The 27,532-nt window shown below is 37.2% G+C and overlaps 1 protein-coding gene across 3 annotated transcripts in view; it reads right to left on the bottom strand.

The window, feature by feature from the left end:
* The window catches only part of LOC131672727 (xaa-Pro aminopeptidase ApepP-like), a 325,757-nt gene that overhangs the window by 199,701 nt on the left and 98,524 nt on the right, over window positions 1-27,532 (bottom strand). For all 3 annotated transcript variants that reach the window (XM_058950152.1, XM_058950146.1, XM_058950161.1), the window contains exon 2: window positions 5,881-7,002. In XM_058950152.1, coding sequence (XP_058806135.1) covers window positions 5,881-6,995 — 1,115 coding nt within the window. In that variant the 5' untranslated portion in view covers window positions 6,996-7,002. The remainder of the gene's footprint in view (window positions 1-5,880; window positions 7,003-27,532) is intronic.

Here is a 27,532-nt window from a genome sequence, read left to right as displayed (position 1 = left end):
ATAGCTTACTGTTTAAATAAATTATTAATTGTTTATTTATTAATAACAGTTATTATACAGCTGTTATTAATGAAACCAATTCTTACTCATGTTCTATGTTTATTCACTTTGCGTATTAATTATTTATATTTTTCTAATATTTCATATGTTAATAAATAAATCAACTTTTGCATATTGATATTCATTATTATTTCATAATTGAATGAGAATTTTGTTATAATATTATTAATCTACATGCTAAAATCTATATAATCAATACTTTGTTATATTAAAATTATCTATAATTAACATATTTTTCTTAATATCATGAATCATTATATTTTGTTATTTTGTCTATTATTTTGTGACGTCACGCTGTTTATTTTGATTCGACTCTTATTTGTATACAGTCGCGTAAACAGTGAGGTAGCGCCGCTTAATGTATTATTTTGACTAAACAGATACGTTAGACTAGTTGCAGTCATTCAGTGATTTAATAAATAGCTCATAAATAGGACCGTTATAAATTGTTAGCGAAAGGTCAGCGCGAATAACTCAACCACTGCCTCTAATTTGTATAAACCTAACACTCACTTTAGATCTAGGAAATGGTGGAAAGGTCAGCGCGATTAAATAAGCATGGTAAGTGTATTCGGCTAATTCTGTGTTTGCAACAAATTGTTAGCGAAAGGTCAGCGCGAATAACTCAACCATTGCCTCTAATTCGTATAAACCTAACACTCACTTTAGATCTAGGAAATGGCAGAAAGGTCAGCGCGATTCGATAGGCACCGGCATCGACGGATCCACGCGTCACGACGACCTACGGCACTGAAAATTTTATTCCCGCACTCCGCGATTAATATAAATAAGTGGCACTTTGCCTACTTACGATTCTTCCTTACTGTTTCGGCGCACAAAATTAGCTAATTTCAAATCGCTGCGTTTAGATTACAGAATGTCTGCGTAATTAGTCCTGTGTCACGAAATTATCTGGCTCAATCACTCCTTCTGGCTAGAAGACCGGTGGCAAAATGGACGAGAATTGGCTTTTCGCGGTCAAAGATCGCTTTTCTTCTCCTCTTTCCGAGAAGAAATGTTATTATTGGTCGGTATGCTAATTCGGATATCGGTAGCGCCTTCCGAATATTTTATCATTGGTCCGTATGTAAATTAGAAGGATACAGCGCCCTCCCTGAATCTCCAACTTTCGTCGCTACTTACTCTCTCTCACCCCCTACTAAGTCAGATAGCATTAATTGATGGGAAAGATCTACCCCTACTCTTATCTATTTTTCTATCCGGCCGGAAATCAAATTTTATTTTAATTAGCTGATTGGTCGTGACGTCACTAGCGAATTTTGTCAGAGGTTCGAATTCTGTCGGTTAATTTAATTCTTAAACCTAACGGGGTAGTTGTCGCTCGCTATCATAATAGGGGTGTCGGTCGCATGCGAATTTTACAATTCGGTATCTATTCCATGTTCATTCTTTTTCAATTATAATTTTAATTTGTCATGAATACGTATGTAATATACGTCGTTTCATTTGTAGCGCCCTCATCCTCGCATTTGCATATTATTCTATTCATCATTTCATATCATCTGTCTCGCTCGCTCTTGTTTAGTCTATTTCGCTCGCTCTGTCTCGCTCGCTCTGTCTCAGTCTGTCTCGTTCGCTCTTGTTTAGTCTACTTCTCTCGCTCTCAGTCTGTTTCGCTCGCTCGCTCTCAGTCTGTTTCGCTCGCTCGCTCTCAGTCTGTCTCGGCGTTTCAAAATGGCCGCTCGGTCTCTCGCGCGTACGTCTCGTGTTCCTGTATCGGTTGTTGGAGCGCCTCCTGGGGCGCTCCCGTGTCGGTTAAGTGACGTGTTCCCGGATGTTTGTGTGGTCGCTGTTGTGCTTGTGTGTGGCCCTCAGGATGTCGCCGATGGTGTTCGGCAGCCCGACACAGCTGATTGCCGGCTGCCACTTCATCGCCGATTTTCTGCTCGCCCCAGGAGTGTCAGTGCTTTGTGAGTGTTGGTGTTGGTGTCTGGGAGTGTAACGGATCTGCATGTGTCATCAACATGCATTTCCGTTGCATTTCCCAGTCAAGTTTTTCCGTTTTCTTTTGCCGGTCGGCCACGTGGTCGGGACTGAGTGTGTGCGTGCGCTCTCTTATTTCGTGGTGCGCTCCTTTTTTCTTCTCTTCTCTTTTAAGTGTCCGTCGGATCACGTTTGTCAAGTTTGTTTCGCCGATATCTCCGGTGTGGTTGTTCGGGCATGAAAAAAAGTAATCGTTTTATATAGGGCGCGTTTGTTTTTATTTTATTCAACCGGTTACGGGGCGGCAAGGGACGGGAATGGCTTTTCTGAGATGTTGCAAATAATGCAGCGCTCAGGAAAGGCCTTGTAATGTACTACATTACAATACTTATAGTTATTTTGTGTTAGGGGTGGTTTACTCCCCCTTACGGTTAGTATCTATGAAAAAACCAAAAAACTTAATTTGTTTATTATAGATTTTTACAAATTTTTTTCCAATTTTTTTAGTTGTTCAAAAGATTTTTAATATATAAAATTTTTTTTTCGTTATTTCCGTCCGCCGTATTGTTCCGCAATTTCGAATTTTTAAAATCTGATAACGGATTTGTCATCAGCGACCTCGAAAATCTCTATGTACAAACTTTCTACGAAATATTATGTATTGACTTACATATTACAGTTATTTTGTGTTAGGGGTGGTTTACCCCACCTAGGGGTAATATTTATTAAAACACCGAAAGACATCAACTAAATTTTGTTATTATGGATGTTTAAACATTTTTTTCAATTTTTTTAGTCGGTTTCAACTTTTTTATTATAAAATTATGCCAAAAAATATATGTTTTCAACTCCTAAAAAATAGGAGATACTACCCTTACTCTTCAAATTACCATGAAATATTTGCTCCTTTTGTAAGTGTTACGTGACGTCTTATTATGTTACAAATATATACTATCGAATAAAACCTTGCTCTCGGGATTTCCGTTTGGACATAGCATAGCTAGCAGTATTCGTGTGCGCGACTCGGTGGGAATGAACGGTAGAGGCTGATTCACGCTGAGCCAGCATGCTGGGACTGCATGCTGCAGTCAGCGTGCTTAGCTAGGTAAGACGACCCGCTACGAGAAGCGTAAACATCCGAAGCATATACGCGAGAGAGAGACGGTATGCTAGGGACAAAGGCTACCTATATAATAAACCAGCGAAAGCAGAGCACCAAAGAATTAGTCAGTTAGAAGCGAGCGCTCAATTAAGAAGGCCGGATATTCTTTTCCTACTGAAATTAATAGAAGTTTTGAGTCTTTGATTGTTTTGAGTTATAAACAAATATTAGAAGTGTCGAGTACGATTGCTTCAATAATTTTGCGTAAACAGAAAATCACAGGAATTATCATTTTTTTTGCGTGTTACTACGTTATTGGATAGAGAAGATATTAGACAACTAAAACCATAACAACTACCATTTTCTTGCGTGTTACTACAGCATTGTAATAAAAAATATATTGGACCAGTTGAATCTGATCAGATTGAAAGGAAAGGTGATTGACTATATCACGAAGCGAATAATAATTTGGACCAAATTATATTTACTATAATAATACGAAGTGAGTAATACTATTGTATTTTTGTTCGCGGCATTCTGCGCTCCTAACGACGCGGGAGCGGACGTTCGATTCTTTTGTGAGGTTGGTATATTTCATGGTGTGATTGCGAGTGTATAAACGCAGTCTCGCTTTCTTTTGCGTCTTGACTCGTCTGGACAAGTGAAAGACCCAAATCGTCGACGGTCTGTGGCTCACGTGCTGAGCGCGGTCACACTCGGGTGTCCGATTACACGCCGGCGAACGATGGCCACACTGATGCATAGTGGAATTACCCGGTCGCTGTTCACCCCCACTCTCAAGGCCAAGATAAGGAAGGGCGTCTTGTTTCACTCTCCTTCTTGAGTATTCCTGATTGGCTGGTCCTGATGAGGCCATATCGTGCGAGTTCTTGTTCGGCTCTATGGGCTGGTGGCGGGAGATCTTCTTCTTCATTCTGCATCGAGTGCACATCGTTGCGTTGAGTTAGTTCCTATCGTTGAGTGCGTTTCATTATTCTATAGTGTTGTATACCGCGCGCCTTAGTGTATAAGTGCTATTATTGCGTTGCATTGAGCGACTGTACGCGGGTACCTGTGTGTATCTTTCTCTCCCTTCCGCCAGCGACCGCATCAAAAGGGGCTACGGCAACCATCGGCCTAGTTGAGAGTACGTGCGGTACTCTCTGAGACGTCTCCGAACTCAGGGCAGCCCGATCAGCGGCACTCGGCCCACCTCGAACACTAGGAGTCGCGTAGTGCTGGCCGTGCCCGTGACCAAGACGTTGGCACTACGCTTCTCCAGGAGACGTCTTCCTTCTTGCACGAGTCATGCATGCGGCATCGCTCGGTCAGTGTTTAATTTAGTGAATGGCCATTCATGTAAGTTTAGCGTTTAGTTGTTTAAAAGCTACGCGAGCCATATGTAATTAGCGCAATAAATAGTAGCTTCTCTTGTATGTATAGATCCATTATACGAGTGAAAGTTTTAAATGGCTTTTCCCCCACTCACGACTGGGGTTTTTTATGCCGGCTGAAGTGTCATCTCTCTGTATCTTTCTTTTATTAAAATAATCATTATTTACAACTTCACACATCCACCTTCTTCAATTAACTTACCCTTGCCTCTCTCCTTTATTGCAATTAATTAATCGTACAGATTAAACAATTTTTATGTAACCAAAAAATACTAGATATCGCAACGCGAAAATTACGCGTCTGAGAATATATATATCTCTATTCTGCTTAATTTATTTATGTTATAAAAGAGACTGGAATAAATATTATAATTGTAAACATCCATAAGTGTATCCATATGCTTCCCCACTACATTAAAGAGAATCGCTATTACAGTTTTGCTTTTAATAAATAACCGAAGAACGTTATAAACGTTCAATTATTTATTTTACAAAAACGATATCGAGTGTCAAATTACAATTAACACGGATTTCATTATCGACGCGGGAACGGGCCGGGGTGCCCGAAAGCCTGACTACCGCCCGAGTCTAAGGCCGCTCGGCTGTTAAAAGAGCCTTCGTACGGGACAAACTCGACTCGCGCGAGTTGTCACCTATCAGTAAGAAATAACCTCCAATTTGTTTCACTGAAAAATATTAATTTTAAGCCGAGATATTAAAAAAACGCTTTTTGGGGGTTAACTTTCGGGGAGGTTTTTACCCCTTAAAAATGAAAATTAGCCGATAAAAAAAATACGTGTCTCTTATTTTTTATGTTCTACAATACGTATCAAAATCATCAAAATCGGTGAGTTCGGGTTGGGTACCTTTCCTTGTAAGTAAAATGAATCCTTGAAACAAGTTGCTGTAGATGTACGTCTAGATTTTGAAACCAAAAATAATATACCAGCGGAAAAAGCTGTATATTGTTTAATTTTATACGATCGTATAGTGTAGTATAATCAAATAAGTGGTTACGTTAGAAAACTAGTATAAGTATTGTAATGTAATGGTCATGTGTATTTTTATCAAATATTTTAAAAATTTTAAAAGCATTTAAATTTGTTGATTTTGTTGATTTTTCAAGAAATCTTATTCCATGGGGCATACACATACACATAACTGGGGACAACAATGGGCACGCGACAGAGCGGACTGTCGATAAAATGCGTCGATAACTCGACAATCTATCAATTACCTACTGCCGTCGTAGTAGGAATCAAAACTCGTTTTTAAGTGGCTCAGAATTTCCATAGTCCCTACTACTCAATTTTCGTAGTTTTCAGAATATGTAAATCGATAAAATGTTAAAAGTTTATTTACAATATAGAATTAACATACTTTCGAAATTTTTCCAGCTGTTCTGCTCCAGAAATTTCAGTAATAGTAACTTTGCTACATTTGTTATGTTCAGTAACATTTGCTTCTAACCATGAAAAATATTTTACTAGAGCAATGGCATCCCAGACATGTGCAAGTTTCATACCTTCAATTTCGATTCTGTTTTTGACAACTTTCATTAAGCTGATCGGTGTAATAGACACATATTTTGTGGCTCTACTACATAAAATGTGTAAAGCATGATTAGCTGTATGAGACAACCATATTTTAATTTTACAGGTATGTATTATTTCACGTAGAAATTGTTGGACAGAGTTGTAAGGATGACAAACAAAATCAACTTTTTCTTCTTTCATTTGTTTTTTAGCATTTAAGCTGAGTTTATCTTCTTCAATAAATAAGTGAACTCTATTTAAAAAAAGTATTGCATATGCTATAAAAACTGGATTATATGGAATATCTGATCCTCTTAGATTTAGTAAGTAAGCAATTTCATCTAAAGCTGTTATAACTAGAATGGATACTTTCTTTTCTTTCATCTTATCAAAACATGCATTTACTTTGTAACCAGAATTTATACCAGAATAAATGATTTCATGTGGTACTATATTATTTTTCAATGATGTTGGTCGTTCAGATCCCCATACAATATCAACTAAATTTTTTTCAACAGGAAATAGAATAAGACCGGCGTCTCTTAAACAGTTTTCTATTCGAAGCCAATTGGAATGGCTAATGAAATTTGGATCTGTTCCAATTAAAGCATTTGTAGGTATGTTGTCAATTAACCAATCTTCTATAGTAGGAGTTTCCGGAATACCTTCTTTCATTAATATCCAAGCATCTAATGGATCAAGCTCAAGTTTCGCTTGAGCAAAATATCTACCATCAGTCCACAGCAATGCATGGTTCAACGTTATAACAGCAGTACCTGCCGAGCCTTTGAAACCTGATATATATTCCCTTCTCTTATCCTGTTCTTGAATATATTCAGATTGATGAGCATCATCTCCAGTAATAATATAGGCTTGAACATTCATTTGGTCCTGGCTTGGAAGATTCTTTATCAGTTGTCTCAAAAATTTCAGTTTATCGTATCCAGTCTTTTGAACCATTGTAAACCTACAAGTTGAAAAAAATATTTTCTAATTAATGTTAAAGTACAAAGCCATTCAGATAATAGTAGATGAGCAAGGTATATTTCAGGTTAAGGTATAAGAATATAGGTATGTTTCAGGCCAGCGTAAATAAAATACATAATTTAATTTATAATTTTATATTGAATTAGAATTAAAATATTTTTTCTATGTTGTAACGGTCAGTCTGATTTCTATTTTTTTTTCGCTTTCCACTGCGCAATAGTGAACCGTCATACATCCGAAAACTCAGGAAAAGCGTTATAAAAAATACGGCGCTACCCCACATACACGCGTGAATGTATTAGAACAATTGATCAAAATCAAGACTATATAATGAGCGTGACGTCACGGCCGTAGGAAATTTATTATTTACTATGCAAAATTAATAATTACAAGCTTTTCAAACGAATAAAAGCAATTTTTCAGTCAATTTCAATGCGCTAATCTCGAATTTCAAGTTATTATGATCATTTAATATGTATTTGTTAACTTAATTTAATTTGCAAATAAATATCACAAGTAATTTTGTAATTATTAAACATGATTTGAATTTGAATATACCTATATTGCTATCTGCGATTCTAGCATCTTAAGAAAGAGAAGCCAGAATTTGACACTTTGATAACTAAATTTTAACAGACTCATCAATAAATAAAAAATTCATAATTTATTTAAACATTTAAAATTACGTTGTGAGATAGCGATTAAACTTACATATACGAGTAAAAGTATGTAAAAGTACTGAAAACGATTGTTACTCGATTGTTGATGTTATAATAGCAAAAAGAATAATTTGCGAATTCATTATTTAATTATTATTGAAAAACTGTTTGTTAAATTGGAGATTTTGATTTCAAATAATGTTCTTCGGATCACAAGTGATTTTTTGGAATAAAAAATTCCAATAATGTTATTGTAAATTTTGTTCTGTTCACTTATCTAACTTTAATCATTTATAACTTTAAGAGTCGATTTTTCCTTGAGAAACGATTTATACTAAAAAATTCGTCATATTCGACTTAATTTTTTAAATCACCATCTTTTAATTTTGCGCATGCCATTTCGCGACAAAACTTGTTTAAAATTTGTATAAATAACGAAAATAGCGTTGTAGGGGACACCAAGCGTAAAAAGGAGCCTCTCTCGCAAGTATAAATTCGCTCGTCGCTGCGGCAAAAAGTGACGTCAAATCCTACCTTGCTTAGCAGTGTGAGCAATGTTTGGAATTAAAGACTTAGCATCTATCTGAGATTTTATGAGACCTTCTGAGACCTTCTCTCTTATAAGGAAAAAGCAGCCTTAGACTATCTCTGCCCTTAATAATAGTAATTTCGCTTAGAAATTCGATCAAGTATTTGTTACGATGATGTCGGGCTTTTCTCCGATAGATGCAATAATTCTTAGCCATATTTCAAACTACCCGTCGAAGTAGCGAACTGCGGAGAGGATACTATGTTCGCTGTTCGATGATTGAGTCAATAGCGATTTTGAAATATAACAACGATTACCTTTTCGATCATATCAGGCATCTAATACTATGTGTCAACTTATTGCTTGCTCTCGGAAACGCGATTTACAAGTATATGTTAGAGTCCGAACTTTATTATAACGTAGTATAACACAATATGTTACAACGTTATATTATGATAGAGGAGAGAGAGAGAGAGAGAAAGCCTTGCATTAGAATTGTACTTGCTGCTCTATAGTCAAAACAAACGAGAGAACGATGGACTACAGCTTTAAGATGCATGTTGCCCTAAAGAGAGTATGGATGTTTCATACACTCTTTTTCTCTCTTTTGTAGAATGTAGGAAGACTTGCTTGCACTATTCGCCCTTATAGCTACTATAGCTCAAAAGAGACCGAGACACTACGAGCTCCGTCTCTAAACTACACTTATCTGGAGTAACTCAAAATTTGTAAAAATACCAAGAGATCTACCTTAGAAATAGAGTATTTCTTCAGCTCTGAATAAAGGAACTCAGAACTCTGAAAAAATTTCAGTTAATATAACCGTATAAATTAGAATTGTAAACACAAATTTTCGATACAATCTATTCTATCTATTCAGAAAGTTTTACTTGTACCTCCTACATCACCTTTAAACTACGGCAAAAAAGCTATCCTCACCAAGTCTGATTTAATATTGAAACATTCACCTACAGAACTTACATCCCATCTCATTCTTTAAAAACTCTAAACAAATTTTATAGGAATTAACCGTCTGTTTAATTTTCTAAAACTCTTAGGAAATATAGTTCTTGGTATTCTGAATAAAAATCTCCATAGATACACAAAAACAATTCACACAAAAAATAGTTTCAGAATTATCGAACCTACAAATCTCACATTGTTACTATTGACAATGAGATTTTTTCAGACCTTGAATGCTACCGTTTTAAAGCATGTTATAGAAACAGTGGAAATCCGGGAAAATCTGTAAAACTGTAGGAAACACTAAAAATCTGCGTTTTACGCTATTAATGAAAAAGTATTCTGTTTTTTATACTCTGTTACTCTCGTTTGAAATCAAAATATAAAAAAGTCAGAAAACATCTGAACAAAACCTGGAAAACTCTAAAAAGAAGTTCGAAAACTGCGTTTTAGGCATTGAGGTATAATTAGCTTGGATTTTTGAACATGAATATTTGTATTTTTAGTGTGTAATATAGAGTTTCAGATAATGGAGAACATACGATATTGTAGATAAGAACATTGGTGCAACGTTCTCGTATACCAAAGAATACTTGGACCCTGAAGTCGATTGACTTCTTTGTATGCCTGCCTACGCACAATTGCGTGTTTATATTATTCTGTTTAATTATAATCGAGAACAAAAACAATTATTGATACGTGTAGATATTATTATGCAACAATAATATAGGTGGATTACGTGCTTCTGGTGAGTGAAATGCACATCTTAAATATCAGAGAACGGACGCAGCATGCCCCAAAATCCCTAAAGCACTTTGTTAAGCTTTACAACTATAATAATAGCCTAATACAATAAGTAATAGGAGATGGGCTATGGGGATCCTGGCCCACATTTACCACCCTAGCAACTATTTTCTTTCATACCAGCAGTCGATAAAGTAATCACTCCAGTGCACCGGCATTTTTTTATCGGCTAGGGCGTACGAACGTTTTCTTTATCGATGTCTGATGGTGAGATCTCGGCTGATCGCATGCAGACATAGGCGTGTGTGTCGTGGCTCGATGAGAGTCCCTATGCTGCTTTACCGATCTTTTCCATGTACTATGCGTGCGAATGATGAATAATGAGTGGAAAGAGAAAAATACTGTCTAATAAGGATCTGCATAACTCGTTGCTATGTAGGTATGATATTTCAAGATTTTATGTTACATTCTGACTTTAACATTAATTTAATACAATACAATTGGTTTGATAAGATTTGGCGAACGTTTTATATACTTTTAAAAAATTATTTTATTAAATAGTATTCATACGAGTATTATATAACTTTTATAAAAAAATCGTACAAATTCCAAAAGATATCCATCCAAATATTTTAGTCTTTTTAATCCGAGAGCGCGATTTTTCATACTTTTCATGATTCCGAATGAGTAGGTCGATGATTGTTGTAGCAGACAACAGGATTTCAGAAGTCTGGATCATACAGAAAAAGACATATAAAATTTTTGAGATCGAAGACGTGATCTACATATCGAGTTAACCACTCGACTTTGTATTTCTCTTTAAAGTAAATTGTTGTGTTTTGCGGGTTTTGAAGTAATTGCAGACACGTTTTATTTAACAAAAGATATAGTTTAATATATCACTTTACTATACAAGGAGCTTCAGCGACTCATACTGCTCGTCCGACAGTCAAAAACAAAAGAAAGCCAAGGGGGCGCACAGCATACATCTGTTGGTTGCGCGTGTCGATCATACAAAGTATAAGGAGGGGATACATACGTATATGTGTGTGTATGTGTCGCGTGCTCGGAACGTCTTCATAGCGCACAGACTACTCGATGATCTATAATATAATATGAACAGTTTCAACATAAATCATAACAGAATCTATTCCAACTGTCAAATGAGCCAAATCTATAATTATATGTTGATAACGATCATATAGAGTTGTATCTATATTCTAGTTAATGCCATGAAAATTGGTAATCAACTGAAAGTTTTGTCTCTTAAAATGATTCGATAGTTCTTTTTATAGAAAGTGACCAGAAAAAACTCAGTGTGCTGACTCAACGTCCTCGTTTAAATTGTTTAATTACAGCTCTACACTAGCCCATACTTTATATTCTACAGATGTGAAAAAATGTCTGAATAATCATTTAGTAATCGTTTAATAGTTATTTAATAATCATCTATTATTTCATTTATAATTTTTATTAGTTATTCATTGATGCTGCGACTACGTCTCTTTTCACCGCTACAGCACTGAGTCCATATCGTATTCGCTCTCTCTCTTTCTCTCTCTCTCTCTCCCCTCTCTCTCTCTTTCGTTCATACGAATTAGACTATTGTTTATTAATTATTCGTTAATTATTTATGAATCGTTCATTAATTATTTAATCATTGTCTATTATTTATTTAATAATCTTAATTAATTATTTATAATATAGGTTATTTTTTAGCTGTTCATTACTTTTTCTTAGTATTTACGAGGTCTCTCCGGAAAGTATCGGGCCTACGTTTATATTTTCGCGCCATACTGTTCGAGTGACCTTTCCCGGACAGAAACGTCAACAGTAAAGCCTCACGAATCTATTGGTTACTTACTGACACCTGACGGACGTATAGTTCATGCGCAGCGTGTCTTTGTTTACAGTGCCTTTTTCGCGTTCGTCGGATTTTGATATTGTCAAAAATGACTGAAAAACAAGATCAACGAATTTGCATCAAATTTTGCTTTCAACTCGGAAAAACGAGTTCGGAAACTATTGTAATGATGCAAAAGGCCTTCCGAAGCGAGTGTATGAGTAAAACACAAATAAAAGAGTGGTATAAACGGTTCAAGGATGGTCCCACTTCTGTCGATAGTGATTTTCGTTCCCGCCGACCTTCGACGACAAAAACCGCAGATAATATTGAGCGGGTGCGACTTGCAATCGAACAAGATCGTCGTATAACTGTGCAAGAACTAGAAGACCTTGGGATACCAAAAACTATCATTTCAGAAATTTTAACCGAAAATTTAGGATTGAAACGTGTGTCTGCGAAATTCATCCCAAAATTGCTCACAGCAGAGCAGAAGAACATTCGCTTCGAAATCGCTCTGGACAATCTGGAAATGGTCAATAATGATGATAACGTACTTAGAAAAGTTATTACAGGTGATGAATCATGGGTTTATGGTTATGATCCTGAAACAAAACAACAATCTTCACAGTGGAAGCATTCCACTGTGAAGATGGCCAGAGCCGACAAGACAGCCGAGACCAAAAAAAGCACGTCAAAGTCGGAGCAATGTTAAGTCAATGTTGATTGTTTTTTTCGATTGTGAAGATGTTGTACATCACGAATATGCACCAACAGGTCAGACAATCAATAAAGAACACTACGTTCAAATTTTGAAACGTTTGCGTGATGCAGTAAGAAGAAAACGGCCGCACTTTTGGGAACGTGGTGACTGGCTTCTCCATCACGATAATGCGCCAGCGCATCCAAACTTGTGTAGCAGTTTTTGAGCAAACACAATATCGCATTACTTCGACAACCTCCATACAGTCCCGACATAGCCCCTTCAAACTTTTGGCTGTTTCCAAAACTAAAAAAACCACTCAAAGGACGCCGATTCGATGACAAATCAACGGTTAAAAACAATGCGACGAGTGTACTTAAGGCTATCCCTAAAAGTGAGTTCCAGGACTGTTTTGAAAAGTGGAAACATCGATGGAACCGTGTTATCCAATCAAGTGGGGATTACTTTGAAGGATGCTAGCCACTAGATAATAAAAAATAACGCTAACACCAAAATATAAAGGTAGGCCCGATACTTTCCCGACAGACCTCGTATACGAGTAAGTGGTTTCAAAATTTTCGGAGTGGCCAAATGAGCACAAAAGACGCTGAACGTTCTGGACGCCCTCTTGAGGTTACCACTTCAGAAATCATTGATAAAATCCATGATATGGTGATGGCTAACAGAAGAGTGAAGGTGCGAATGATTGCTAGTACTGTAGGCATCTCGAGCGAACAGGTACATAATATTTTGCACTAACATTTGGACATGAAAAAGCTATCCGCTAGATGGGTGCCGCCATTGCTCACCATTGACCAAAAACGAGATCGTGTGAAGTGTTGCAAGAATGGTTTGTAGCTGTTCCAGCAAAATCCGCAAGACTTTAAGCGTCATTTCATCACTGTAGATGAAACATGGATAGATCACTACACTTCTGAGACCAAAGAACAGTCTAAACAATGGGTTACCAAGGGGGAATCTGCTCCGAAAAAGGCGAAGACAATTTCTTCGGTCGGGAAGGTTATGGCAACTGTCTTTTGGGATTCGCAAGGAATAATCTTCATCGACTATCTGGAAAAGGGTAAAACCATTACAGGCGAATATTATTCATCGTTATTGGATCGTTTGAAAACCGAGTTGCTAGAGAAACGTCCACAATTGGCTCACAAAAAAGTCCTCTTCCATCACGACAATGCGCCAGCTCACGCCTCAGCAGTTGTGGCCGCAAAACTGATGGAGATAGGGTTCCAACTCGTTTCACATCCCCCCTATTCTCCATACTTGGCTCCGTCGGACTACTATTTGTTCCCTAATATGAAAAAATGGTTGGCGGGGAAAAGATTTTATTCAAACGAGGAGGTGATTGCAGAAACGAATGCCTATTTTACAGACTTGGACAAATCCTATTATTTGGAAGGGATTAACAAACTAGAGCAGCGTTGGATAAAGTGTATAAGCCTAAAAGGAGACTATGTTGAAAAATAAAAAAGATTGATTAAAAAAAATCGAGCAGTTTTTATTTTTGCACGGACTTTTCAAACGACCCTCGTAGTCTCAGTTAAGTTGCGTTGACCTTTTCGCCGTTTCTTCCAAATTTGTCGTGAGTATTAGGAGAGAGTAACAGGATTTAGATAAGGACTAGAGAATCACGGTTTCTAAGGCAGGAATCGACAGTATAGACCGTCACAAATATAACTCGCTGGGACGTGTAGATCCGTACCACTGCGTGTAGAGTTGTGTCGAGTTATACTGACTATCCGCTTATTAGACCGCCTTTGTACACGTAGTTTGAAATAAATGCAATTAAGAATGATCAAGTTTTATAATTTTGCGCCTTGTTACTCTCCCTTCCCTGCATACTAATTATTTTCAGCCGCGGACAGTTATAATCGGAAAGTACTTGTTCGCCATTTTCGGTTCCGACGTTAAGTAACATAAGCGCGAATTCGAACGAATCTCCGACCCAATGTAAGGATTCACAATATAAGCTGCCGGCATTTTACGGACACGAAAGGACGGAAGGAAAACAAATTGTTGGACACTAACGGCCTGAATCAGAGGAAATCGCGGGTCAACGTACACCTGTCCACTCTGCGCAGTCGCACTGTGAGCAAACAGGGATACGTCGCGATATCTAGGTCCTGTCCCCGATGATCGCCCTTATCAGATACGGCGGTCGGGCGCCCTAATAATTAATCGGGGAAAAAGGACCAAACAGGCCTTGTGGCGGAAGAGCTTTGAGAGTGCGGTTACGACCGCCCGAAATTCCCCGCCACAAAGTAACCAAGCTAAATGCCTAGAAATACATCTGGATCGTAGATTGAATTGGAGGAAACATCTGGATGAAAAGGAAATAGCTGAATTTAAAACTGACAAAAATGTACTAGTTGGTTGGTAGAAAATCTCAACTACTTCATAAGAACAAACGTTTTGAGTACAAATAAATCCTTAATTCAATATAGAAACATGAAAAACAATTTTTTGGGGACGACTTCAAATTTTATTATAGATATTTTAGAAAGATTCCAATCTAAGACCCTGCAGATCCTAGTCAATACACGTTGGTTCATTTTTAATAAACTTCTTCAAAATAATCTTCAAATACCAATAGTGAAAGAAAAAATATCACTATACTTCAAAAAATACAAAAGTACGTTAAGAGTTCACCTAATCAAGTGAAAACTAGTATTTTATAAGAAAATATTTACAACTTTCGCCAAAAGAAATATAATCAACTAATCTATTTTCCTTATTGATATTAATTAATAAATATATCTTGACGATTATTATAACCAATTAACCTCGGACCTAGTCTTTCCTTGGAAAACTCACCTATTTAAGAACGATAATATTGTTACGTGACCGACCATTTTATTTTTTTGTTATAATACGAGGTGTGTTCAAAAAGTAAGGTGACTTTGTATTTTTAAGAAAAAATATTTATTTATTTATCAATATTTATGTTGTCCCCTTCAAAGTAATCCCCCTCAGATACAATACACTTATGCCAACGGTTTTTCCAATCCTCAAAGCACTTCTCATAAGCACTTTTCGGTATAGCCTTGAGCTCTTCCAGCGATGCAGTCTTTATCTCTTCAATCGTTGCAAATTTCCGTCCTTTCATAGGTCTCTTTAGTTTTGGGAACAAGAAAAAGTCACATGGGGCCAAATCCGGTGAATATGGTGGCTGAGGCATGATTGTGGTGTTGTTTTTGGCCAAAAAATCTCTCACAAGCAAAGATGAGTGAGCAGGGGCATTATCGTGATGCAAAAGCCATAAATTGTTTTTCCACAATTCTGGGCGTTTTCTTCGTATTGCTTCTCGCAAACGGTGCATAACTTCAAGGTAATACTGTTTATTGACCGTACGTCTATATGGTAAGAACTCCTGATGCACCACGCCATGGTAATCGAAGAAAACAGTGAGCAAAACTTTGACATTTGATCGAACTTGGCGTGCTTTTTTCGGTCTTGGCTCATCTGGGCTCTTCGATTGGGACGATTGGACTTTGGTTTCGATATCATAACCATATACCCATGATTCGTCACCAGTTATGACCCTTTTGAGTAAATCTGGGTCGTCGGTGACGTCATTCAACAGTTCTTGAGCGATGCTCATGCGACGGTTCTTTTGGTCAAAATTTAGCAATTTCGGAACAAACTTCGCTGACACACGTCTCATGCCCAAAACGTTAGAAAAAATTTCATGGCACGAGCCAAGTGATATACCAACATCCTCAGCAACTTCTGTGATAGTGATTCGACGATTTTCCAGAACAATTTTCTTCACTGCTTGAACGTTTTCATCAGTTGTTGACGTGCTTGGGCTTCCAGAGCGAGGTTCGTCATTGGCATCTTCCCGGCCATCTTGGAAGAGTTTGTACCACTTGTAAACATTTTTTTTACTCAGAACAGTTTTACCGTATGCCACCGTCAACATTTCAAATGTTTCGGAGCACTTTATTTGATTTTTTACAGAAAATTTGATGCAAATCCTTTGATCCATATTTTTCAATAGCAAGAAATCGCCGAGCACGCAAAACACTTATAACCTTTACGCCTCTCACAACCAAACAAAAAATGCTATACACTTGAAACTTGGTACAGATGTTCGGGAAGAGTGTACCAACATAACAAAGCAAAAAAATCGATAATCGGAAGTACGTTGCCCGTGAAATTTGAAAAGTCACCTTACTTTTTGAACACACCTCGTATATCTAATTAAGATTTCGCTTACGAGAGTCCCAATCGTATCGCGCCAAGGCCAAGAACATAGGGAAGATTTGATGGTCAGCAGTACCCGTGTACATGCCACAGCGGGCTGCGACAGCATGCTGCACTCAGCGTGTTAGGCTAGAAAACATGAAGCGATTATAAATGCATAAATCAGAGAGAGACAGAGTGTAAGGAATGAGAGAGGGCAACGAAAAGGCATAGACGAATTGTGAGAGCGAGACCCGGCAGTTAGGAGTGAGCGCCCAACTAAGAAGGCTGCAATTTTTCCTACAAAACTAAAATTTATAACTGAGTTTATCAGAGTTTGAGTTTTAATAGAATATCAAAAAAGGGTGTTAAGTGCAATCATTTAGATCATTTGTATAAACTTTCTTTTCTATAAACGAAGATTATAGAAATCATCCCTATCTTGTCTGCTGCTACAATATTGAATAAAAATATATACATATATTGGACCAGTAAATTTGACCAGAACGAAGGAAGACCATACTCACAAATTAATTAAATAATACCTTGGACCAAATTATACCAATTTTATTAATAAAAAGTGATTACCACTTATTTTTTATGTAATAAAAAATAATAGACAACGCGAAGCGGAAGTTACGCGTCTAAATACTTATATATATATATATATATATATATATATATATATATATGTCTCTATTTGGTTTCATTTATCTTGTGTTGTAAAAATAATTAGAATAAATATGATAAATATAAACGTCTTTAAGTTTATCCATATATTTTACCGTTATAATAAACATTAGATTAATTAGTTTACAATCGTGATATTGAGAGCCGGAATTTGATTAATAGAGCTATCATTATTGATGCGCGAACGGGCTGAGATACCTGAAAGCCTGAGTGCCGCTCGAGTCTAAAGCCGGTCGTCTGTTAAAAAGGCCTACATACGGAGCAAATTCGCCTTGCGCGAGTTTCCACCTATCAAATATTGTATTCAGTTTTGTGTAACAGTCTTATGTAACAGATTGCAGATACTAAATAAAGAAAATTCCAAGAAACTTTCCTTTTTCCAATTTTAATATATGTAACTAATTTCTTTGTATTCTATTGAATTACTCGTTCCCATTCTGATTTCCATTGTGATCCAGTTTATCTGTGAGCTTTTATGTAGGAGCTAAATCTTCGAAACGTTTCATTTGTGTGATATCAGGATATGATTCTGGGCTTATTTTTCTCGTAGTATCCGCATGTATGATTTTTCTTATGATTTTTTATATCAATCCAAACCCTTTGTCACTCCTTGTCGTATTAATTTAAACAGAAATTTATTCTATTGGGAATAATACGTAACTCGAAGTCTAATATTCTTTCATCAAACTTTATTTCTCTCAGATCCTTAATTTATAAAAATTATTTTTGTATAATCTTAAAATACTTTGATGGGGTATTTCTGAGACGCCATAGCATTGCTTTTTCTCCTCTCAATGCATTCTGTATTTCTAGATTTTTCTTGCAACCTTGATTTGGACTTGCTCTTTCTCACTGCTCAAATTGCTCATTTTGTCGATCCGTACGTCATGTTGAATCTTGGGCATATGATTCCATTCCTTCCTTGTTTAGCTTCATTGCTTTGTTACGTCTCGTGCATCAACTACGAATAGCTAATGAATGAGACGTTCCAATATGTTGACTAGTGGTTGGATATCTCTCACGAAAAAAACCAAGTCTCTGATATTTGAACGCGACACATATATTACCATGTAATTTTATCCGCTGATCACGAATCCGCGGTCCAATTGACCCCATGACGTCTGGGTCAAGGGCATTTGAAGGTCAAAATTGAACACACACATTTGAGTTGAAAAAAATGACTAATCTTTATGTTTTTTGGGTCGTTGGATAATAATTCGAGGTCGGTTTGACCTCAAGTAGTAAAGGTCAAGGTCATTTGAAGGTCAAACGTATTTATTTTAGAAATAATGCATTTTTGACTGCAGATTCTGAAAGAACGAAAAATTTTACGTCCAAAACTGTATTTTTTTTATTTTTTTAATATGATCCAAAGGTCATTTCAAGGTCATTATAAGTGGTGATGTGGGGAATTAATTTGATGAATGCAGAAATACGAAAATATGGTTCCCTTCACCTAAACTATTGCGGTAATATATTTTGGTGATCGTTGAACCAGAATACAAGGTTCGTCTGTCTCCTCAAGGACAAGATAAGGGTCACCCCGTCAAGGGAAAAAAAGAACTGAATCTCTGCAGAACTATAAATATGAGACTTAGTTATTGTTTTTTCTTCCATAACGCTTTCTTTTACTTTCGAAGGATCTGTGTAGCGGATTTCTAATTCTTTTTGCGATCTCGTCATCTTCTTCATCATCTGACACTCGATCTCTTTTCAGTAACCAACAGTAGTCCGCCAACATATTTACGTCCCATTTCCCTTGCCATCTAGCTTCAGCCTCTTTCAGATCTTGATGGAACCTTGTTCTTCGCTGTAATCTCCCAAGTTATCAGGGAAGTACCTGTGATGAGCATCCATGAAATGAACTTTGTGACTCATCAAACATCCCAAACACTTATAGTTTCTTATCATATTTGCTACAATAGTTTTGTAGTCATCGCTTTTGTTATTTCCCAAAAAGTTCTGACAAACATCTCGGAAACTGAGCCATGCAGCTTTCTCTAAGTCATTCATGGTATCAATGAATTTTTCATCATTAAACACTTTACGGATTTGAGGTCCATCGAATATCCCATCGCTCCACTAAGTACTTAAAACATTTTTCACCTTTATCCAACGCTTTGACAAACTGTTTCATCAGCCCAAGTTTTATGTGAAGAGGCGGAAGTAAAACTTTTGAGGGATCAACTAAAGGCAGTTTCAGTATATTGTAACTTCCAGGAACTAGTTGGGCTCTTGATTGCCAATTTTTTTTTACATAATGATTTTCGCGATCTCTACTATCCCATAAACATAGGAAGCAGGGATACTTTGTAAATCCTGACTGTTGACCAAGAAGAATCGTTATTATTTTTAGATCGCCACAAATCTGCCAATTATGTTCTTTATATCGTATTTTATCCAATACGTATTCCACATTTTCGTAACTTTCTTTCAATTACGTTGAGTGCGCTAAAGGTAGACTTGCGTACCCATTTCCATTATTGAGAAGCACTGCCTTCAGACTCCGTTTTAAGGAATCTATAAACAATCTCCATTCTTCAGGAACATAAATACCTTCTTTCATTTCGTTCATCAAACCTAAAACATCTGTGCAATATACCAGAGTGCCTTCTTCGTCTTTCTTGAAATATTGTCGGAATTCTTTTTCTCTATTTCTGTAGACTGATGACTTCGTTCCCCGTTCAAGCATTCCTCGATTTTTCAACACAGCGGCCATGTATTCAGAAGCACCTTTAGGAAGTCCCATATCCATGATAAAATTACTTAAACTTTCTTGATTGAATAGTTTTACAGGTTTATTTTTTCCTCCCTCAATTTTGGAATATATTCTTCTTCATGATCATCTTGGTCGGAGCTATCGAGAGATTCTTCTACACTGTCAAACCATTCCTCCCTATCAGTTTCTTTACTCGTTGAAGCTTCATTCATTGATGGACTCGTATCCATTTTTTCGTCAGCACACTCTACCCTAGATTTTGCTGGTACAACGGAAGATACTAGTGCGTATGATATCCGTGACTTTGTTTTAACGTTGAATCTTTTAACATTGGTATTGCAAAAATAACAATCTTTCTCGGATTCAGGTATTGACCATACTACTGGTGAAGTATATTTCAAAATTTTATCATTTCTGGTTTTATCCCATCGGATAAGCATATTAAAACAAGAGCAGCAAATAGTTTCTGGAGCAAACGTTGAATTTTGAACAGAAAGTTCTTTTTTATAACATTTCTCATATATATCTGTATATTTTTTATTCATTCACCTACGATATTTGCTTACTTCATATTTCCCGCAAACGTAACAAAAAACATTTTTATCAGTGCCACAAAAGTGGCTTGCAGCATCTTCAATTCTTCTTGTAGCATCATACTCCTTATTAACCAAGTCATCAACTAGTAAAGAGCTGCGGTCACTTGATGACGACGATTGCGGGCCCGCTTGCTCACCCTGACCAACCGCCGATACTGGGCATCCAAGACCCTGCATCGTAGACTTTCCTGTGCCAGCCATGACGGCGTCATGCCTTCACCCCAGGGCTTAGCCGGAAAACAAACAAGAAAAACAAAGAACAACAAAGAAAAACAAACCAATTGTTACGTCTCGTGCATCAACTACGAATAGCTAATGAATGAGCCGTTCCAATATGTTGACTAGTGGTTGGATATGTCTCACTTATAATAAATGTATGTGGAAATGTATGTCTAATAATTGCACTACCTTGATAATCGTAGTTTTTAATTGTTGACAGAAATGCAGACGGCTCTAACTGCTTGTTGAATTGTATAAATGTAGCAGGCTCTAACTGCTTGTTGAATTGCTTTGGGTAGGTTGTTGAATAATTATTTGCACGATATTACTTTCTAACAGTCGCGAGTTTATTAAGTAAAGTAATCACCAATTGTCGGACCGGTGTGTACGGAGTTGAGTCTTACAGGTAATTATTGACTGACTGACGGACTACTGATCAACTGGCTGAGTAATTTGTTCATTCCTTTTTATATCTTTTATAGCTCTCTTCAGGTCAGTATTGCGATATGGTGTGACATTTAGTTTGCGGATTGGCAGCATTCCCGTGCGGTAAAAAAAGCCAGACGGGAGGGCTTGCCTTTACCAGCCGCGCCTAAACCCGGAATCCGAAAATATGTGAGAATAAATGTAAGTGTTTTACAATGTATATTTGTATATTGGTATATTGATATATCTGATTAATTTGTTTCCTGTTTGCTTGTTAGTTTCAGAGATGGAAAGTAGTGCGTACTCTGAGGCATTGCGATCGAGTGACACAGACGGCCTTCTTTTTGGGGGAGTACGGTCCAGATGAAGATACTTAGAATCTTCGTGAATTATTTTTTTATGATTTGTTAGTGTACTGTAATGGTTTTCGTCGAGTATGTGTGGAGGTTATTAGTGAGTTTTACAATGTAATCATAGGTCCAAGTGTAGACCATCGATATAATTGTAATTGTATATAAGTGTAATTATATTTGTAAACATAATTGTAATTATGTAAAAATAAATTTTTTTTTCTCTGTTTTTTTTTTTTAGATAAGAAATTTGTTTTTAATTTAGATTCCTAAAGCGAATATCTCGCTTCCTACCCCGCTTAAAATGTGGCCATGACGTAAAGCATTTGGGGTACTGAACAACACGACAATTATACTTTTGTTGAAAATAGGTCATGTTTGTATTTGATTATTGTTGATTCGAGAGGTAAGTTTTGTTTAGGAATAGGACCGTGGGTATCAGGGTAAATTTATATCTTGACGTCTGTGTCGTTCAGATTTGTGTGTATTGTGTCCAGTTGAATTTCTGCGTTTTGTTTGTTATTTTTTTGTCATACTGTCATGGTTTTGTCGTCCTAGTATCATTAGCAGGTGGGTGATTGAGCTGAAGAAGGCCCATAGATGTGCAGCGTATATCCTCTGACGATGGTGTCAATCGTCAATTTTATTATTTGCAGTAATATTAATATCATTATGATTACTGACGAGATTGATCCGCACGTGATTAGTTTGTTGAATATGTGATTCCACGTGCTTTCAGCCAATTTCGTAAGTGTATTTTCTGTAAAAATGTCCTTTATTGTTCCTTCTCCTGATATTTCTTTAGCTATAATATTTAACAGAGATGCTTTTTCCATGGGGAACATTATTTGTTGTTGTAGTTGGTCCAATTCTTGTCGTGAGTAGATACCGCTAGTTGCTAATGAATCTATGGATTCAAATTTCCATTTTATGTTTGTGTTAGGTTTGAGTGTTTGTGGTGGTATTGTTTCCATTGGTTTGGGCGTTAGTTTTATCCATTTGTTGTTTACTTAGTAGTATGTAGGAATTATGGAGTTGCAGTTTATTGGAGTACCTCTTCTTTTGAGGATATGTATTTTTGGAGTAAGAAACCAGGTTTCATTGCCTGAAATTACTGGTAATTCGTTGTAGCATTCACTAAGGTGCTGTGCCTTCACTAGAGTAGGGGTGCATTTTATGACATGAACTGCTTCTCCTGCAATCCTGGCAATATATTCAGGTTTCTTCATGATGTTGTATGCGAATTCGTCAGGGGAGAGGGTTGCAAAGGATAGGGAGTTTTGTATTGTTTTCCTCTCTACTTCGCACCTATCTGTAATGATTTTTCTGTAAAGGTCGTTCAGCTGTCTGCCCAAATGCTTTTCGACATATTACAAATTTAGAATTTACGTATGTGAATAAATCTATGTTGACCTTGCTTTTGCTAGTAATAGTATCTTTATCAAATTTGTATTTGTTGAAGTTATTGTTTTCTTCCGCGATAAAGAGTTTTGGGTGTTCTGTTATTATGAACTCTCTGTAGCATTTTAATATTTTATCTTTGGCTGTTAAAGCAAAGGTCGTGTCGCTAGTGTTTACCATGTATATTATATCGTTATTGTGTGTGTTAAAATATTTTGTTACTGGACCTTTATATAAAATATCATAAGTGTTAGTAAAACATTCTTCCTGAGGTAAAATGTCCCAAAATGTATAACCCCCGTCAGAGTCTACGCAAGTTGTGTCTGAAAATTTACACGTCGTTCCTGAGCTTAAATGTAATTTGTCATTACTCAGACAAATTTTCGCATAGGCTTGTATTAACGTGATTTTAATTGTGCCTTGATCAAGTACCTTATTCCATGATCCGAACCTGTCTGCGTAGGCTACGCCGCTGCATCTTCCTGCATCGCCAGCAAAGTCTATGCCCTTGGTTGTTGTGGCGTTTATTTTTAAATCGGCGATTGTATGAAAATTGTCATACTTAAAAATTCTTGTTTCGTGGATAGTTTGGCATTGTTCATGGCTCAATTCATACAAGTATTCTTGTTCTCCGTTTTGTTCAGGTTCAAGGCGTCCGAATAATCCGCATTGGTATACTGTCCGATGGATTTCAATTTTGCATTGATGTACTGGAACATTTCTAAATTCGGCTGCTTGAATAAGTTCTACATTTACTATTGTTGAGTTTATGGTTTCGGTGTTAAAGTCGCATTCGTCAGCGTCCAGTAGGAAGAATGTTGTGATGTTAGTGTTTGTGGTGCCGCAGTGATATCCAGTGTATGCATAAGTAATTTGAAAGAATGTAATGAATAACGTTATTTTTGAATACATGATTTCTTTGTCCTAAAACAGAGAAAAGTTTATCAGTTTATATATTCTTGTGTAATATTAATTTATTTGCATGAACTGTAATCGGTTTTCCACCCTTATTTATTGTTACGTTATATTTATCTGTGATGTTTAATATTTCAAAGGGACCCAGGTTGTGATTCTTTTCTAATTTTCCTGGTTTAAGTTCTTTAATGAGCCACACTTGATCTCCTATTTTGAAATTGCAAGGGTTTATGTGGCGATCATAATATTTTTTTGATTTTTCTTTTGCTGTTATGAGGTTTTCTCGCGCTAAGCATGCAATATCCTGCATGTTTTGTATAAGTGTTGATAGATAATTATTGAATGTTGGCAATTGTTCTGAAGTTTTTAACGGTTCACTAGATGGTAATCGCGGTGGATAAGCGAAGACCAGTTCATGCGGAGTAAATCTATGTGCGCTGTGAACGCTTGTGTTGTAATGAAATTGGGCTAATTCTAATAAATTGTCCCATTAAATTTTTTTACTAGAAAAATTTTTCAAATATTCACAAAGGGGGTGATGTGCTCTTTCTAGGGAGCCGTTTGATTGTGGTAAAAATGCGGTTGTTTCTATTTTTGCAAATTTAAATCTACGAGCAATGGTTTTTAAAATTTTACTTAAAGTAAAGTTTGCTCCTCTGTCGGTGAGGACTACTTTTGGTGAACTGAAAATACATATAAATCTTTTGATTAGGGCGTCTGCAATTGGTTCTGCGGTTTGATCAATGAGTGGAACAACTATTATGAATTTTGAGAGTAGGTCTTGTATAGAAAGAATATATTTGTTCTGATTATTAGTAACGTATAGAGGTCCTACTATGTCCATTGCGATTTTGTCGAATGTTTTCATGGGAGTGTCCGTTATTATCATTGGTTGTCTAGTTTTTATTCTTTTTAGTTTATTTCTTTGACAAGTTTCACAATTTTTGATACGGTTCTCTATATCAGTTTTCAGATTTTCCCAATAGTATTTGTTTTTTATGCTGTTCCATGTTCTGTTGATTCCCGAATGTCCTCCTAATGCACTTGAGTGATATTGGTTGAATATATTGTCTCGGTCTGTGAGTTTTACGTAGTCGATGTAATTTAGGCAAATGATAATTTTAGTTTCAGTTGCTAGAATGTTTTCTATTTCGGTCCAATGTATGTTTTTTAATTATAGGTCTCTTGAGATGCTGAATGTTGTTATTTTCTTGCGAATTATTAATGTTCTTAATAATTTGAAGAGACCTTTGAGATTCTCCTTTATCCTCATAGCGGACTGTCTTGTATCAAGACAGGCTATGAAGATATTTTTTGTTCCTGACTGTATTATTTGAATTTCCTGGGGCTGTAGATTTTTGTCTGGTTGTATCTGTTTGAATTTTATTAGTCTTTCTGTTGCGTTATCTAATGATTGATGTTTGTTGTCGATAAAATGTATAATGTTGTCTTTTCTTGATTCGATGGGTTTTTTCGTAAATGGAATGTTATGTTGTTTCTGTATTTTTGCTTCATTATTTGTATTTTCGTTATTTTCCATATGTACTTGTGCTTGTGTAATATTTTTATTTCTATTTTCTTTTTCTTTGTCTTGTTTTCTTGTTATTTTGATTTGTTCCTCTTGTTTTTCTTGTACTTGTCGTTTATTTGTTATTATTTCTTTTGATTCTTGGTTGCTTTTTGTACTCTGATAACTAGATTTATTTTTATATCTTCCATCGGATTTCGTGATAGTGCATCGGCATTTGTATTTATTTTGCCAGGTTTGTAGATAATATCATAATCATAATCTGCTAGTTTTAGTCTCCATTTTTGTACTCTTGAATTGTTATCTGCTGATTTGAAGGATAACAATGGTTTGTGATCACTAACGATGGTAAACTTGTTTCCGTATATGTAATTTGTAATAGCGTCGGCGTGCAATGCCGATAAACCCACCACTATTACCAATTATTTATAAGGGGGAAGGTAAGGGAGGCGGTGTGTTGCTCCAGACAAAGCAGGAAGGAGAACAACAGGCAAATAACTTCACACACACACTCAATCTCATTAACAAACCCGTTTATTACAAAACACTTCCTTGAGTGCCGACGAGAGTACAAGTACAAATCACTTATCACTACTAACACGCGCACTTATGTTAAACGAGATGACCGGCACGTTAGCGCCATATCACCTCGTTAACCGGCTCGAACAACAATTATATCGAACTAAAGAGTGCGCCGGCTCAAGGGGGAGCCTGGCGCAGCAGCACGAACCAAGACCAATCGCCGAGGAAAAGAGAGAACTAGAGAGAGAGAACAATAACCTGACCGTTGCTGATGAGTATTGCTGTTGCTGGCGGTTCTACAGATGGCTTCGCAGAAATCCTCGTTGGCTGCGTTGCTGGTGGTTCGTCGAGGGAGTTGCAGCTATATGCCGACAACAAAACCGGCCCAACTCTTGCCTGGCTGCTGGCTGCTTAGCTGCACGAGGAGAGACGGCTGTGCGACTACGGTCACTAAACTCTCTTTTGTCAATGCGGCCGATTGCTAATGCGTGCGTCGCATCACTGTCGCGAGTGCGTGAGAGCCGGCTTCTCACGCCTTCTCCCACCACTCATTTACTAATCGGCGGCACGCGGCAACGCCGGTCACGACTAGTGCCGCGCGCCAAGCCCAACCACCGAACTGCATACTACTTCTCTCTTTCTCTCTCTCTCTCTCTCTCTCTCTCACACTCTCAATACTCGAGCGTTGTTGCCTCTGGCCTCGCCTTCTGCTCTCGGGTGTTGCTGGAATAAAGAAGGAGGCATCAGGCACGTGAAATTTAACGTGCGTTTGATGCCAGCCGTGTGCCTTCGCCTGGGAGAGATGACGCAGGCATACACGGTGTAGGCTATGACCAGCCTACACCGTCACAGCCCCTCCGAAGGCCGAAGCTCTTCCTTGGAGACGAGGCCTTACCTCTCTTTAAGCCTTTCTCTCTTTTCCGGCAAGTGGCTCACGGCTTGATCAAACGCTACTAACTAGAATACACTTATACATAAACTTATAATACTTAAACTGGCTTAATCTAAGTTTCATAATTTAAACGAAGATTTGAATTAATGACCGAACTATACAAACTAAGTCTTACAACATCAAACACAAGAGCAATGCGCGATCTAAACAATTACTCTAGAAAATGAATCCAGTAAAAGAAATTTAATTAACGCGAAACCCGATCGAATCAACGGCGCATCAAGACGCCGCATGCATGTGTTCACCTCTTAAAGAATACTATACCTTTCATTTGGAGACTATCTTTCTTTCTCCAAATATTTGAGGCGCAGAGCTCTCAATTCCTCTGCCACGGGAGTAGGGGCGCCAGCACCACTGAGCCGATGACCGCCCGCGTCAGCTGCTACCGACGGAGTCGCCTCCGATGTTTCCATCGGGGCAACTTCCGCCGAGAGCGAACCCGATCCGTTGGGCGACCGAGTTTCAGCGCCGCTCGCCTGCTGCCGAGCACTTTTACGCGCCAACCTTTCGCGGTACGCCTTTCCCGAGCGATGGCGCTTCTTACGAGC

The sequence above is a fragment of the Phymastichus coffea genome, unplaced genomic scaffold (assembly GCF_024137745.1).
Source record: "Phymastichus coffea isolate CEN01 unplaced genomic scaffold, Cenicafe_Pcof_1.1 PCOF00012, whole genome shotgun sequence".
In the NCBI taxonomy this organism is placed as follows: domain Eukaryota; kingdom Metazoa; phylum Arthropoda; class Insecta; order Hymenoptera; family Eulophidae; genus Phymastichus; species Phymastichus coffea.
The sequence above is the reverse complement of the archived record's forward strand: the minus strand, read 5'-3'. Positions and strand labels throughout refer to the sequence as shown.